Source organism: Pyxicephalus adspersus, chromosome 1 (assembly GCF_032062135.1).
Source record: "Pyxicephalus adspersus chromosome 1, UCB_Pads_2.0, whole genome shotgun sequence".
NCBI lineage: Eukaryota > Metazoa > Chordata > Amphibia > Anura > Pyxicephalidae > Pyxicephalus > Pyxicephalus adspersus.
The window spans coordinates 30,964,637-30,981,296 of NC_092858.1; the positions used below are offsets into that span (position 1 = coordinate 30,964,637).

Below are 16,660 nucleotides of genomic sequence, written 5' to 3' on the forward strand. Positions count from 1 at the left end.
TTACAATCATACTATCATGAGTTTATGTAGATTCAACAATGAAAAGAAAGTTCATGTGTTAAATCAGGTGATCCACCACCCACCACCTCCATATTAGTATACGGTTTCATTTTACTGAATTCCCTGACCTGGGTGTGCTGTCTGAATCATAAGGCTGACTGAAGAGAGTTACAGATTTGCTTGGCAGGTAGAACAGTTTGGAAATATGTGCATTGGCTGTGTATTTAGCTGTGTTCCTGAAGAGAGGCTTTAGTGTAATATATTTCCTGAATATATAAAATGTTCCCTTCATTAATCGTGAATGTGTTTTTCTTTCGCAGTACTCCAGAAGAGAAAGAAAAGTGGTTTATGCTATTTGAAAGGTAGGTTGCTTCTTTTTATTGTAGATGGCTTCTTTTAATTAGGGTAATACCATTGTTTTCCTACAGTGTAAAACACGATCCTATGATTTCCTCTTCCCCCATTGGTAAAAGTTAACTTTACAGATATTAACTTATAGACATAGACACTCCTAGCCCATCTGATCTGTTATTGGCCTGATCAAAATTCCTGTGTAAATTTTGATTCGCTGAACATTCATTTGGTGATTCCAAGATCTCCTTCTATCATTACTAGATTTCTCTCAAGGGGTCAGTATACCTAACATATTTTATAAAGGATTTAGGTATAGGCTCATTGGAATAACTAGCCCCCGTCTTGAAATAAGTTTGTACAACTCCAGAGCTACTTCTGCTATTAGTTCCAGTTATGTTCCTTGTCCATCTGGGTGTTCTTTGCTTCTTTTGGGTGTTCAAGCTCCACCTGTTTCATTCCCTTAAAAAATCCAACATGGAATGCAAGTGTTCCTTAAAATGGGCACAGTAAGGTTTAGTAGCCTCTAGGGGCTTATTTTTATTGGGTATAATATAGCTATTTAGAGGAATATTTGACTGTATGGGATATTTCTTTGGAAATGGGTCTACTTATTCTATGAAGGCTGTCTTCTTTCAATAATGGTTCCCTTATCCCCTCATCCCCACCCCTCTTCTACTTTTCAGATCTTTTATTGTTAGGAATCTGTTTTTTTCTGCTATTTTATATTATTTTCAACTGTTTTGCAACCTTTCTAGATGTATAATTTAGAATAAATGAAGGTTATATTACCTCCTTTTTATACATACCTTGTTTTTGTGTATTATATTGTAAATACTTTTATTTTGATCACATATGATGTCTAATATTTATAATTGTGTCACTATTTTACAGTCATTTGGGTTGCAATAAAAAAAAAGTTTTTTTAATAAAATGTCCACAGCTGATGTGTAGATCTAGCAACATAACCACAGATATTTCACCAATAGAGACCAAAAAAATGGATACTGTGCTTATTACTGATGAGCCCTTCCAGCTTAGGTGATCCTATGGAATTTTTCAAGTAGAAGATCATATTCCAGGCTAACTGGAGTCCACACCTAGGCTGACATTTTTTTACTGCCATTGCTATCAATAGGTCCTAAAACCCACATAGATGCATAAAAATGTGGACAATGCATCCCAATACATCACTTTGGCTTTTATGTTTGAAATATTTTGCTAGGTGTTTTAGGGACATTTATTAACTATATATTGCTATGCAGTGTTTAAGGGTTTTATATTAGCACAGCAAGATCTTCATAACTACTACTATCAACTAGAACAAATAAAAGCAATGGCTAATCTGTATTTTTACTCTGATATTCTGCACAACACCTAGGTGTGAATGGACCCAAACTCTACAATAAATATAAAAACACTGATATATTGATTTGTGTAGGATGACCCATGATGACCCATTAATGAACCTTTTTTTCTATTTTTTTTTTTTATAAGTGGGTAATGTGTGTTGATTGGATGGCGGCAGCTTTAATGTAGTCAAGTGATAGCACGTTGCACAGTAAGAGGTAGCTTCATAAAATCAGGCACTTATTAAACAAAAAGCACTGCACTTTGGTTTTCTTTATCATTCTTTTGTAATACAAACTGCTCCTTTTCCCTGTACCTTATATAAATCACTTTCCTTAAAAAATGCTTACCGTCAAGGATATGATGGATAGGTTTATTGTGATACAGAGATGCATGCTGGACGATCAGCTGCTGCTGGATTCCTGTGGTCTTCCTGGCTTTCTTTTCAGTCTGCGGAATTTGTGCTGTTTGGACTGGAAAGTTCAAGTCCACTTTTTTATTGTGGTGTTGAAATGAAAAGTAATCACTTTTCTAACAGCTAACAAATCAACACTCAACATTTTGTTTCTACCTTTTCCTATTTTTAGAAAGGAAAAGGAAAGCAACCATATACAGTATATGTGGGCTGAAGCTTAAAAGGGAAAGTCCACCAAAAAGTGATATTTATTGTTACGTCTAATTGACCAGTCATCCCCTGGCTTGTAATATCTCTAAGAGCCACTCACAGAAAGATCTCTATGATGTAGTTTTTGGCTCCGAACCTTCCTTTGGTCATATTAGACTGTTTTGCTCACTTTTGGATGCTTACTTTTCCACTATAATAAACAATATCTGATAGTAATACTTTTTTGTGAGTTTATTAATATGTTTAATATTAATAAAAAGAAACAAAACAATAGCAAAATATTATCTAAAGGAAGAAGGGTAGGAAGGAGTTATTAGGAGCTGATTAACATTAATAAATTAAATAACCTATAAGTGTTACTAAAACATTCAACAGTGTGTTTTTTCAATAATTTTAAGGTTGCTTTAGCTGGCCATATACAGTTCAGAGGTAATCATTTAATTTGCTATACCATTGCTGCACAATTCTTATCTGCCTGCACTGTTCAACAAGTTTACACAGAAGAAACATGAGCTGTGGTCCAGGAGTTGCTGGGGAGAAGGAGCAGGACATACCAAGCACACTCAAATTATTTGAATTAATGTTTTTGGGTCTATCACCACTTAAATCATTAAAGGGTTATGTCATTCCAAAAGTGATAGGTGGAGCCTGGTCTTTGAGGTTGAGTCAGCCTTTAATTTTTATATGCCTTGGGTGTTCCTAAGCTTTCATTGCCATCATTTCAGACTCTTTTCATGACTACCAGGGAGTTTTGGGTAATTTCCTTAACTGTTGTGTATTACAGCCCCACATTTTCCTGAAGCCCTGCATCTATGCTGTGATAATTTTTAGGGTGGCTTACCTCTCCCTGGTATATTGAATTTTTGTGCTTCATTCTAAATAATATAATATCAAGAAACATAACTAGGAGAGTGGGCACCTCTCATAATGACCACAACATGTGTGCTTATACCCAAGTAATATAGAAAATTGCCAGGTGATCAATTTCTCCAGCACCTACAAAAAATTATTGTACTGTTTATTGTACTGTATGTGTTCACTGTTCCATCACCACTGCAGTTACTTTACTTTTTTAGATGAGCCAAATATCTACTTTTCTCCCACTACATGTGTCCAGTAGAGAGCAGGAGGAACCACTATATGCAGCAGGAGGAGCAGATAGATATTCATACATCCAGAAGTGTGAAGTACCTGTAGCACAAGGGGAAGTAAAAAAGACTATGGTCCTGATTTATTAAAGCTCTCCAAAACTGGTGAAGATGGCCCATCATGGTAGAACTTGGGTGATCCACCGTACCTGGAATGGATCTGGTCTAGCATTAAAAACATTTGGCATCTAAAAGCAAATGATTATTAAGAAATCCATTTAAGGTTTGCTAGATCACACAGGTTTTCCCATGATAGTCTATCATCTCCAGTACTGGAGAGCTTTAATAAATCAGGCCCAGTTTTCCACACATTGGCCAGCGTAGGTAAGTATAGATGACCCAGTTTTTTGGGCTGGCCTTCATGTATAAGTGGGTCCAGGGTCATTTTATAAACACTTGTGCTCTAAAGTCAGTTTGGAAGCCAAACAAACTACTGCTGGGATTGACTTATCACATTTATTTACCAATGGATTAAAGAAAACTAATGCAGAAGAGAGGTATTTGCCTGCATTAGGCAATCCCATCCCTTATATTATTTTTCCAGTAACTGAAAAATGAAACTTCATTACTTGTTATTGCCAGCTGTTCCATTTGTACTCCAGGATTCATTAATCAACTCAGCAAATTTTAAGCATTTGGGAAGAAAATGAAGCACTGAAGAAACCTACATAGAAAGAATAGACAAACCATGCAAACAACGACCTTAATAAACCATATTATTCAAACAACAATTATGTTTTTCTGTGAAAATGTCAAGCACTTTCAAGTCACATATCTGCATTACAATGATTTTTTACAAACTTCTTTGCTGATTTATACTTAATTTTGTTCAGTAGATACCCAGACAGGCCATTCACGTAAAATCCTCAAATTGAGGGTTAAGTCCAACTCAAGTTTTTGTCTCCCAATTAAAATAAATGAACTAAAACAAAGGCCGTAACTGCAGAACGTCTAATCTGTGGTCCAGATGAATGATCCTTAGCTAGAATTGAATAGGTGTTTAAAGTAACCAACCAATGTTTTACTGGATGTATTAATGTTCTTACCATTAAAATTGAATGGTGTATAGCTACACCTGTTCATAAGAGCAAATTGAAATTCCTGTAAAAATGACTATCGTTTCCAATTGCCCTTCATAATAACGATCATTATTCGTTATTATGAAGATCTAAGCCAGTTTAAGAATCTTCTGCATCTAGTTTTTTTTGTCAGATGACAAATTCCAACATTGAGTACTATGGTCCCATACACAGGCCCCTAGGTCACTTATTGCCCAGTAGCAAAAATGTGGCTGGCAGGTTTAACAACAGTATGCAGGAAAGGAACATGCTTCCCATCCAATATTCTTGGCATAAACATTTTGAAGAACCTTCAGCTGACTTAGCTCTTCACAAAGGCAAAAATCTGAATCGCAGGTGACAGGACAGATATTGTTTTTCTTTTATCTGTTTTATCTGAGCTCTTTTTTCTTGCAGACCAGTGAACTAATTATATAAAAATTGAAAAGGTTTTAAGGGGAATCCTATCAACAAATTGCATTCTCTTCCCATAGGTGCAAAGAAGGAAAACTTTATTTTTTTGTAGTTTTAGAAAATCACAGACTGTAAAGTAAAATGTGTTTTTTTAATCTATTGCAATACAAAATGTCTTGTGTATATACATTATATATCTCTGGTATTTCATTTTGTAAATTGAATTTCCTTTGAAGCTTTAGCCTTTAAAACCTTTTTTCTATTCTTGTTTATTAGATATATCATGGAAGAGAAAGAAAACGACCACCCAAAAATCATTCCTCTAAAGATTATTACAAAGGATATTGGGAACTGTGCCTATGTAAGTGTTTGTATAAATTCATTCGATTTCACGTAGGTATACTGACGTCTGTAACCCAGGTTAGGAAAATATTTCTCTTCATAACATTCCATGAAACACATTTTCTCAAGTATGTACAGCACTCAGAGATTCTTTGTGTTCACTCAATGAAGGTGGCCTAATCGGCAATGGCAGTTATGGTGCAACAATAGCTTAATTGTTTTGTTTTTAGATATAGGTGGGTATGAACCTCATTCAATTTTTCTTTATTGCTGAGAGTGTCATTTTTGTGGAGATTCTTCAATGCAGACACCCATCACTAGTGTCCTAACTCACAAAATTAAAGTGGATCCAATATTGTAGCAATGGGTTTGATGCTGCCTGTGCCCCTAATAGTAAGATGCACTCCCTCTATTTGTCCTTTGCTTTTTCCTCTTCTAAATTTTTGTTCTTTTCCCTTATGATCCAGTGTTCTTATGCTCTTTTCACTCCACTAGAACGCAAAATTTTAGGTTCTTTCATCTTCTAAATGAATGTTCTTTTCACTTAGGATCCAATATTTTTAGGTTCTTTCCTCTACTAAGTGAATGTCTTTTCCCATAGGATCCAATGTTCTTAGACTCGTTCCTATTCTACATGTCTTTTCACTTATAATCCAGTTTTCTTATGAATCTTTCCATTCTTAAGTATTCTTTTCCCCAAGGGCCCAATGTTCTTTAGTTTCTTCCTCTTCTAAGTGAATGTTCTTTTCCCTTAGGATCCAATATTTATAGGTTCTTTCCTCTTCCAAATAAATGCTATTTTTACTTATGATCCATTATTTTTAGGTGCTTTCCTCTTCTAAATGAATGTCTTTTCCTTTAGGATCCATAGTTCTTAGACTCTTTCCCGTTCTCTGTGTTCTTTTACCTAAGGATACAATGTTCTTTGGTTCTTTCGTCTTATAAGTGAATGTTCTTTTCACTTAGGATCCAATATTCTTAGGTTCTTTGCTCTGCTTTTCTTGTAAAATCCATTTTTTTGGTTTCTTCTTCTTAATTTATTTTCCCCATAGCATCCAATGTTCTCATGCTCTTTCCTTTTCTAAGTGTTCTTTTCCCTTAGAATCCAATGTTCTTTTGTTCTTTCCTCTTCTAAGTGAATGTTCTTAACCTTTAGGATTAAATGTTTCTAGGCTAGGTCCTCTTAGAAGTAAATGTTTTTAATTTTTTTTCTTCAAAGATCAAATGTTCTTAGACTGTTACATTTGTTCTGTGCAAGACATAAATATCAGAAAATAATATTTAAAAAATGTTAAAATCACTCAAAATAAAGTGATGCAAATGCTTATACAAGGCAATACAAGGAAACGGTGTTATTTAAGGTGTAGTTATCTGGCTAGATAGCCCATCAATGTTACGGGGATCAAATGATGAAACAATGAGAGGTGCTTCCACTTTTTTTCATACTTTTTTTGTTACTGGAACAATCTCTTTACATTGAATTGAGCATTGAACTCTGAAAAAGAAAATGTTTGCATTGTAAAATCTGAAAAATAGCAAATATAATGTTATCTTGTTTTTTTCAGTTCTTTCTGTACATAAACATTTTCATTATGTCTACTTAAAATAGTTTAAATTGCAACAACAGTAAGAAACATATTATCAAATTTAACCAAAGGTCCTTGTGTAGAAACATTTCTTACATTCCATGTTCAGTTGCCATAACTTGTAATAATGTGAGTATTTCATCTGATAAAGACTGTTATAGTAGTTTGTATTATACTTTATATGTTATATTTAGCCTAACTTATGTTAGCTACAGTGCTTATAATTGCATTTTTGAAGTGTTTGTCATTTATTGCATCAGGACATTTGTTGATCGTTTTCCTCCTATACAATATGGCAGATTTTTGTAACCTAGAGGAAGCCCAGATGGCCATAGGAATCAATAAGATTCCAACTTTTCTACATTATATAGACAAATGTTTGTGACCTATATAAGCTTACTGGACATCCAATTTCAAAATAATGGATAATATAAAGAATCAGTCTTTCCACAATGACTACCTAAATAAATAATGTGGACCCCTCTCTCTCTCTCTCTCTCTCTCCATCTGAAATGGAGAGGGGGGGGGGGGGGGGGGGCAGGCACTCCATCCCTCTTTCAGGTCAGAAAATGAGGATGGCTCTTGGTCACCTGGCCATTGATAAAAAAAAGCATCTGCCTAAGAATTAGGGGGAACTTGCCTGCCTGCATGCTGGGAGAGCCCATGAAGTCTCCCAAAGGTTAAGGTCTGAAGGACCAAGAAAGACAAAGTCTACAAGGCTCTGAATAACACTGATCTCCCACGTGGGAAAACTTTGGATTTTGCTAGTTTTTGTTGCTGTTTTGATCAATAAAAGTGGGCAGAGCACTCTGCCGTGATTGTGTTTTGAAGCTCATTCCCTACATTTTATCTATATATTTATCGGATATTGATAGGGAATACCCCAATTTTGCCCAACTGAGCAATGCAGATCTATGCCCTCCATCCACTTCAGCAGGATGCTAATCTTTAGAAAGTGCTCTCAACAACCAGCAGCCAAAGGGAGCCCTGCCTAACATTTATTATAACAACATCTCTGTTTATTATTACCCCTTCTAACCCATTACAAGAGTATTTTTAACTAAAAAGCTCTAATACTCTTCTTTTACTGATCAAAATTGCCAGTTCACATGTTGAAGGAGTTTTGAAGAAAACCAGCAGCTTTTTTTAAACAGGATAGGACATCCGAAGTAAACATTGGATCATTTCACTTCACTTTACACTTTAGTAAATCAAGCTTTTGGCATGTTTGCAGAATTTTGGCTGTGAATATTTCTGAAACTAGTAAGGATTGTACAGGCAGTAATAGTCAATATTTTATTCTAAACTCAGAACAGCAAGTGGTGGCTTGGAAATGTGTATTTTCTTTTACATCCTTAAAAATACAGGGGATGTTTTATTAATGAATACAGAGCTGTAGTAAGGCATGCCTTGTTTTCTCCCAGGAAACCAACTTTAAAAATCAGACATCCCTCCACTACAAAGCAGTAAATGGAGCAGTGACACTAAGAAATATAACACTGGGGAACAATTTTGAACAAATTTTTTGTTGACTTCAATTTTTAAGCTTATTTACACTAAAATAGGTATGCTGATTCTGAAAGTGCAGTTAGTTAAATTACTGTAGCGTGGATTTGTATAAGCTATTCATTTACACACAAAACAGTGTGGTCAGGGGTTGTGCGCCGCTCATTTTCTGCATAGCCATCTTTCTAACTTCCCGGAAAACCTTGGTGCAGTCAGTGATGAGCAAAGTGAACGATTCCACCAAGATTTGAAGGTCATGGAAGGACGGTATCAGGGTAGATGGGATGTACATATGATGGCTGACTATTGTTGGAGCATCCGGCAGGATTGTCCTAACACTGAACACTCCAGGAAAGGCTATAAGCATAAATGTTTACTTTACCCGCTTACCCAATTATTTTCAAATGTTTTACTGTAAATAAAATGTCATAGAGTAACAATAAATCATTTGTATGAACAAAAGAAATTTAAATAAACAGTACATTCAAGGTATTATTTCATTATTTTTTCATTGTATGTAAAATTAGTATGTTTTTTACAAAAATGAAGGGTATCCTGTATCGTAAAAACTGAATGTGATAGCAAAAAACTGGGGTCATTTCTAGATTCACCACCCAAGAATTAGTAAAAAAAAAAGATCTAACTCAACAAAAAATGCATTCCCCAGTGTAATCATTTTCATAAAAGTGCTCCAATATACACATGGCATAGCATTATAAAACTTTGCATCTTAGGACTTTTGTATCATAGTCTGTAACTTTTCTGATGTCTAAATTTTATAACAATGTATTGCAACCTATAGCAATAGCAATTTTTTATAAGCATCAGTGAATTTAAAGCTAGAACATTAGAGGTAACTATCAAAAAACTTCACTTTTTACTCCAGATTTGGATGCTACAGTTTAGCAAATCTTTACTTTATTTTTGCTAAAATTATGTTTTGTTTTTTACAATTTTTAAATATTTTTTTCTTCAAAAACTTTTTTGTCGAATTGATCAATACAATAAAAGTTTTGTACACTACTATTCTTGTGATGTACACTCCAATGTAAATGCAAGGTGTCAGATGCTAATAAGTATACCTAGTATTAGCACCAGTCCTGGAGTTTCTGATACACGTGGATGAACTATTAGTGTGTAAAAAGGAGATTTACTTTCCCTTTATGGAATCCACTTTAGCGTCTTGAGTGTGCTCCTTACAAATACTTACCTATATTTAGCTGTTGGGTCAGGACCTTTTCTGATAATTATCCCACGTTACATGACAGTTCACAGACAGTTTATGTTACACTTAATCTTCTTTACTTCAGCCACAGCCTACTTCTTTAAAAGTCACGTATAAATGATGCCAGACTTCTCCAGCTGCAGTTACATAAAACTGTCCATATTTGTGCTGGGGAAAGTTGTGCAATAGACACTGGCACATCAATTCTGGGCTTACATAGTCGTGGTAGGAAGCAGGAATGTATTTTGGAGAATACTCAACTTAATTTTATCAACGTCACATTCATTATTCATTTATTTATATTATTGAGGTACTTTGTATCAAGATTTATACACTATGGGCCCAATAATTTATGGCACAAAACCATCAAACCTGTATGAGCTTGTTGGACATCCGATTCATTAATATAGAGTTGACCTTTACTCTAAGACTTTTGAACCCTCCATTTGGCTGGGAAGAGTTTCCACATGAGTGGCAGCCAAGAAACATGTGTGAGATCAGGTTGTTAAATGACAAGATCTGCAATCAGCATTCCAATTAACCCAAAAATGTTCAGTAGGGATGAAATTGGGGTTCTGCACTGGCCTTCACCAGACAAAAAGGCACAGACAGCAATAATCTCATAACTGTGTATTTTTTTGCTTATAATGTTTACTATAAAGGTGTTTTTTTATTTAATTTGTGCAGGCGTTTTTTCAGAAACGGCTCTTCTTTTTGCTATAATGCTAGAAAAACAGTGAAATAAAATGCAAAGGCTCTTTAACCCTGTCAAAGGATGGTTATATTTGACCATCTAGTTCTGATATTTGCAAATCTCCACCACACATTAGGGCTGGAGATTTTTCTCTGTTGCAGTTTGATCTAATTTACAGGTTTTGTACCTTTTCCTATCTTGTAAGAATCAACAGGTCAATGAGCTAATCTTTCTATCAGTATGGTTCTTAGCACATATGACATAGGACTTTGATAGGTCCCACTCCCAAACCCCACCCTCCTGTGCAAAAACAGATTAAACCTATGTTACTCATCCATCCCCATTCCTTTGCATGAAGTTTCCATCTTCTGTTTTCCAGTCTTCTAGTAGAAGATCTTTGGCTATCTTGATTGCTTGGGATGGAATGACATAACACCCACACTCATTCATGGGAGTTTAATCATTCCTGGCTTACGCCAGAAACCCAGAGTGATCAGATAGAAAGGAGGGATTATTGCAGAAGGGGTAACTCCTTCCATGGATTTTTAAAAGTGGAACTATGGGTGCTTACACTGCTTGCATTTCAAAAAGTGCATATATATATATAGATATATTATTGAATACAATGCTTGGAGTCCAGTTTGCTTTTACTTTATACCTCACACATACAAATAAGCTTGATTTTGAATTGGTTAGACAGTTGCATTTGTACCTTGCAATTTTACTGGTGAAGGATAAAGTGTCAGATGACAGTTATGTCATATTCATGTCTCTTTTAATATCTCAGATGTGCAATATGTATGGAAGTGACCACAGTTTTTTCTAGACTGACAAAATGTACCATATAACCTAATCCTTCACTGGTGCCAGGTTTGGATCATCTGACCTATCAGAGTCAATTAAATTCAGGAACCTCAGGGGAAAAGAATGCATCTCTACGGCATGTTTACTTTGTAATCCACTCCAATCTGCCGCAGTTATATTGTCATTTATTTCAAGTGCTGTGCAACCCAGGCTGTGGGCTCTGCTCCTACAAATGAACTTTAGTAAACTTCTGTTTAAATTTATAGAGCTTTGTATTGTGTGTTTAAAATGAATTTGCCACTAAACATAAAGGTTTTACTGACACCCTTTACCAAAAGCAGATTGCATAACGGATAAGCAAACTTGGGAATGTTTATGTCCTTTAAAATTTCTGCAAAAAGCAGGACATTTTGACAAGTGGTAATTTGCAATTAAGTTGTTTTTTTGGTGTTCTAAATGTAGCTGACCCAGGCACCTTTTACACTTTGCAAGTTGTACATTAAGTCTCTAGAGGAAGAAAAGTAACCACATGGCCAAAAGCAACATTCTGCTTCCAGGATCCATGCTGCAACTCAACTGCAATGCAAGCACAACCATGAGCAAACACATGCACAAGTAGTTCTCAAGTGCTCCTATTCAACTGTTTGGGAGAAGTTGTGAACCACTTTGTTCATGTGATTGAAAATGCAGTTGAAAATGCGATACAAAGCTTAATTGCAACTTTAAAAAGCCCAACTCTCCTGAAATTGATGATTACCTGGCTATCATTTTGATGCATTGGGCTCAATGCTTCCTAAACTGATCACCAGCAATGGATACAGAGATTAGGAATTTTGACTCTTTTTGCTATTATTTTTTTAATACAAATGTTTTTCAAATGGCTTTGTGATTAAAAAGAATAGAATCTGGACAAATACAGACAACACACATATTTTAGGAGGAGGCAGCTCTTGGTTTTCTCCCAATTTTAGGTCAGTTTAAAGAGGAACTAAACCTTGTGATACTCATCTGTCCCCATTTCATTGTAGGGTGCCTATCTCTTTCTTTCCTGCTTGATCCATTATAGTTCCACTTAAGTGCAACAATTATTAATGTGTGTCCTAGGGTGTCCAGAACTTGAGCACATTTGGTTAACCAAGTTTCCAACTTGACCTACCATTTAATGAAAAGACATAACACTTATCAAACTCATTTCAGCGGAAAATAAGGCTCAAACAGAATCTTCTATGGACAAAATTAGGGATTAAGGATACAAACTCACATGGTCCTATTAAAGCCAAAGTAAACCCAAAGTAAAGCCAAAGTAAAAAAAAAAAATCACACATACCCGCAGATCAGTCTATCCATTCTTCCTACGGGTCCCGCATCATCCCAATATCTGTCTTCCCAGGGTAAAGGGAGCGCCAGGCGCTGACATCTTCTCCTCTCTTCTTCCGTTTTCTTCTTTCATCACCTGATCTCGCACTGCGCAGGCGGGAAAGTGGGTGACGTAGATTAGGGAAAACTTGCGGATCTCACTTTGCATGCGCGAGGTCGGCAATTTTTTTCCCTATTGATGAATGCATGCTTGTTGTAGACGAGTGAATGAAAATACTAAATCCAATAGATCAGGTTTACGTCCAGGTAATTAGCATTCTTTACAATGAGTTCAGCAATAGCACTTTTTATACACTCTCTTAATATAGGTCTGCTAAGGTATGTCTAAAGATCAAACTTTTTAATTTTCTGCGGAGTAGGGAACAATTAAAGCTGAACTGAAATTTTAAATATTCACCAAAAGCCACAAACGATTTAAATCTACTTTGTGTGCAGAAAATCTTGATATTACTGTATAACAATGGCCATTACTTCATCACTGTGCTACACATGACTTGTTTGGAGGGGTACCTGAAGTAAAATAAAGGGGAAGAAAATACATGAATAGGCACCCTGCATAAGGAGAGGAGGTATTATTTTTTTACAGAAACCCAAAACAACTCAAAGCTAAAACGCACAAAGATTTAAGTAATGCCTTTTATATGTAGACACATTTTTTATCACTAGTATTATTTTCTTAAAATACCCATCATTCTGAAGACACAGGAAATATCCCCATTTAGTGAATAAGGTAGGAAAAATACTCAGCAAAAATACCCAACCACATGCAAGTGAATGTAAGAAAACATGGGTTTCGGATGGCTAAAGTTAGCAGAGCTTCATCTCATTCACAAAGCTCAGGGAAACATCCATTGTCTATTCATAATTTGCTTTGCTAAGTAAACAGCCTAATCTCCCTTTGCAAACCAACCCCAATGCTGCAATTTTGAATGTCTTACCAAATGATTAAATATAATTACTTATATATGAAATAATAATTGCACTTTCTTTTTTTTTCCTGTAGTCAAAAACACTGACTGTCACCAATGAAGATACAGTGACTGATGTCATTAAAATGGCTTTACAGCAGTTTGGTGTGGAAGTAAGTGATTTTCTGATACCCCTAAAACCAATTTTCAGTTTAGGAAATGAATGTGTTTAAAATAGATGTGGATGTAAACCCTGAATAGTAAAATGTATTTTTCTAAAGCACTTTAGAGTGGGTGTGCTAATGGTAATATCAGTGTACCAAACCTGTGTAATGAATGTAATACCAGCCGCTGGTCTCTATCAGAAGCCCCTGTGATAAGGTGACAAATGGCAATAATGGTAAATAGGGACAGAGAATTGTCAAAATATCATAGGAAGTGCCTGAACAAGAACCTTCGTGGCAGTATCATCAGCTATTATTTAAATATACGCTACAAATTTAAAAATATATACTGTTGTTGCAATTACATATTTATGTTATAACATATAATACATTTTATTAACCAAGATTAATATACTTTAAATATGGTAATCATATATAATGTGGAAAGAAATTTAAAGAATGTGACAATCATTAAGATAAAAATGTGTTGATTTTCCAAAGGCATTTGGGCTGCCATATGACTCAGTACACCCATGGTTGGCAGTGGTCAGGACCATGTGCCATGTGCACCAATGCCAAGGTCAATGCTATTTTTACATTGACATTGCTATTTTCCCATTTGAGTAGCCATTTCAGGCCTGTTTTATAAATGTTTTATTCTCTAAATGAACTCATATTTTAGCTTACTGATCCTTTAAAGCCAGGTAGCATGAGCTCTGCAGTGCATTAGTTCAAATCCCGCACCCGCCAATGGCTGTGTGGTTTGTCACTATGAGAGTGTAGGATAACAATTTTCTTTGCTGTCCATCTTCTGGTCTAATAGAATCATCTCACTTTCCCAACTCTCAGCAGCTTGTCAGATATTTCGTAATTACTGTTCTGTTCTGATTTAAATCAAAATTCCATTTTATATAATATCATATTATCCTTCCAACATGATGTAATCTGCAGAAGGGATTATCTGTGAAATGTGTGCTAGAGATAATCAATTTCACTCGTGGAAGATTGTTTTCATAACTGTGCAGGGATTACTCACTTGTGATGTCACCAAATGATGGAGGGATTGCTGCAAGTTTAATATGTAATTTAGATGTGCATTGCATGACTAGTTTATAACAAGAAAGAAGTGATTTAGTGCAAGAAACCATAATGGGATGAAGACTTTTTTGTGCAAGGAATTTTCTTGTAGTATAGTAGGTGAATCACAGTGCAGCTTCATTACCTACAAAATATTTCAGTGTGTCAGACAGGTTGTGTGTACATGTTGCAATATTCTTGATTTTCTCTTTAAGAAATTTATTATGGGAAGTAATAATAAAAAAAGTTTTAGATTTTCTGATCAGTGGGGCTTGGCAATGCACATCATTACCGGTAAGGAAGAGGCCCTTTATACCTCTGTTCCGTATTACACCATGTCATTTGGGTGCTCTGTGCTTTGGATTATTTGCCAGTTTCTGTACATGTGTGTTTGAGTACCTTTCTAATTGAATTGTACTGCAAAGCTACACACACAGTGCTGGATGTTTATGCCCTATGTAGTATAGATTGCTACAATGCACATTTTACTATGTGTTTCCATATGGTATATGTGTGAAGCCAACCTAGAGTAAATAAGTAAATGAAAAGCCACCTTGGTGTGCTGTGAGCTGTAGAAAACAGAAAACCTGCTAACCTGATATATATATTAATATATATATATATTTATATATATATGTTTAAAAAACTTTTTAATATACAGCAATATGGGCAATAAAAGGTGGGCATTGTGTTTTATGTATTGGACACAATAATGCATTATGGGCATCGTTGGCGGCTGTTTGCATACAATCAACAGTAAATTTAGGATTTGCAGGAACTTTGTCATTTCACTAAAGGGTGGGAACCACAGATTATTGTAGGCTTTTATGTTAAAATAATAAAAGAGACTGCCATATATAAAATGCGTGTTTTATAAATATACTAGAAACCTGCTCCTACCTACCCCCAAAGCAGTCGCTGGCTCCCTTGACTAAAAATCAACTGCCACCCAGAAATTCTCAATCTTTACACAATTTCAGGTCTGTTGGAAGCCTGATTGTCCATTGTGTTCTTTATTTGATGTGCCAATGCCTATGCTAGAACAGAATACGGCAGTAACACAGCAGATGGCAGAAGAACCCCAGCATATAGTGGGGAAGCAGGTATTATTTTACAGGGGCTTGTTAAAAAATGTTCATACGGTCAATTTTTGCTTTGTGGCCAGTAAATGTTCCTCAGTTCATCCTATGTTGTTTTCTCCACAGGGCTCAGATACAGATTACCAGCTCTGGGTCACCTCGGGCAAAGATGATGCTCCTTATCCTCTTATTGGTACGTTCAAGGAATGTCAGCTTCAGCTTAAGTGTTTAAATGGAGCCTGTCGCACCGTCACAGAGATATGACAAGAATGTATGAATAGATAACCTCTCCAGTTATTGCACAACAGATACATGCTATTGTTCTACTCTATTGATGTTTTCTTTTGAAATATATTTCAGGTTTATTTTAAGTAAGTTATGTCAGACCTATAGAATGCTCAGCCCATCAATGATACAATCAGAGCCTGCCAAGCATTTATAGTAATCGATTTTTACTCCACCCATTAAACTATATAAAGATTATGAATCCATTTAAAGACTTAGGTCTGAAAAAGTGTTAATGTACTAAAAATACACAATATGAAAATGTTAGGAAAGAGAAATGATTAAATTCCTAATACTTTGTATATTAAAAGATAATTTTAATTTATCTCTTTAAAAAAAGAAAAAATATTTTTAGTGGACACTGTAGAATCACACTGTATGGACAAATGGATGTAGACAACAGACTATCCCACCTATATGAGATTGTTAGATATCTGATTTTAACGCTTTTGGAATTTGTAAAATGTTGGCCATTCAAAATACATAGGCTGCCCGCTAAACTCATCCCTGTTCCGTCCCAGGAATCACCCTCTTCTTCCCTTACGTTTCTTCTCTTCTTATTAGTAATCTTTGGCCATCTTCATTGGTTGGGCCAGAATGACATAACTGTTGCACTTGTAGTAGTAACAAGTGCATAAGGGGAGAGGCTAACATGCCTGCCCTTTCT

The 16,660-nt window shown here is 35.5% G+C and overlaps 1 protein-coding gene across 1 annotated transcript in view; it reads left to right on the forward strand.

Annotated features, from left to right (window-relative positions):
• ARHGAP20 (Rho GTPase activating protein 20) overlaps positions 1-16,660 on the forward strand; it is a 76,259-nt gene that overhangs the window by 40,361 nt on the left and 19,238 nt on the right. The window contains exons 5-8 of the mRNA XM_072405273.1: positions 321-362; positions 5,223-5,307; positions 13,484-13,561; positions 15,835-15,901. Coding sequence (XP_072261374.1) covers positions 321-362; positions 5,223-5,307; positions 13,484-13,561; positions 15,835-15,901 — 272 coding nt within the window. The remainder of the gene's footprint in view (positions 1-320; positions 363-5,222; positions 5,308-13,483; positions 13,562-15,834; positions 15,902-16,660) is intronic.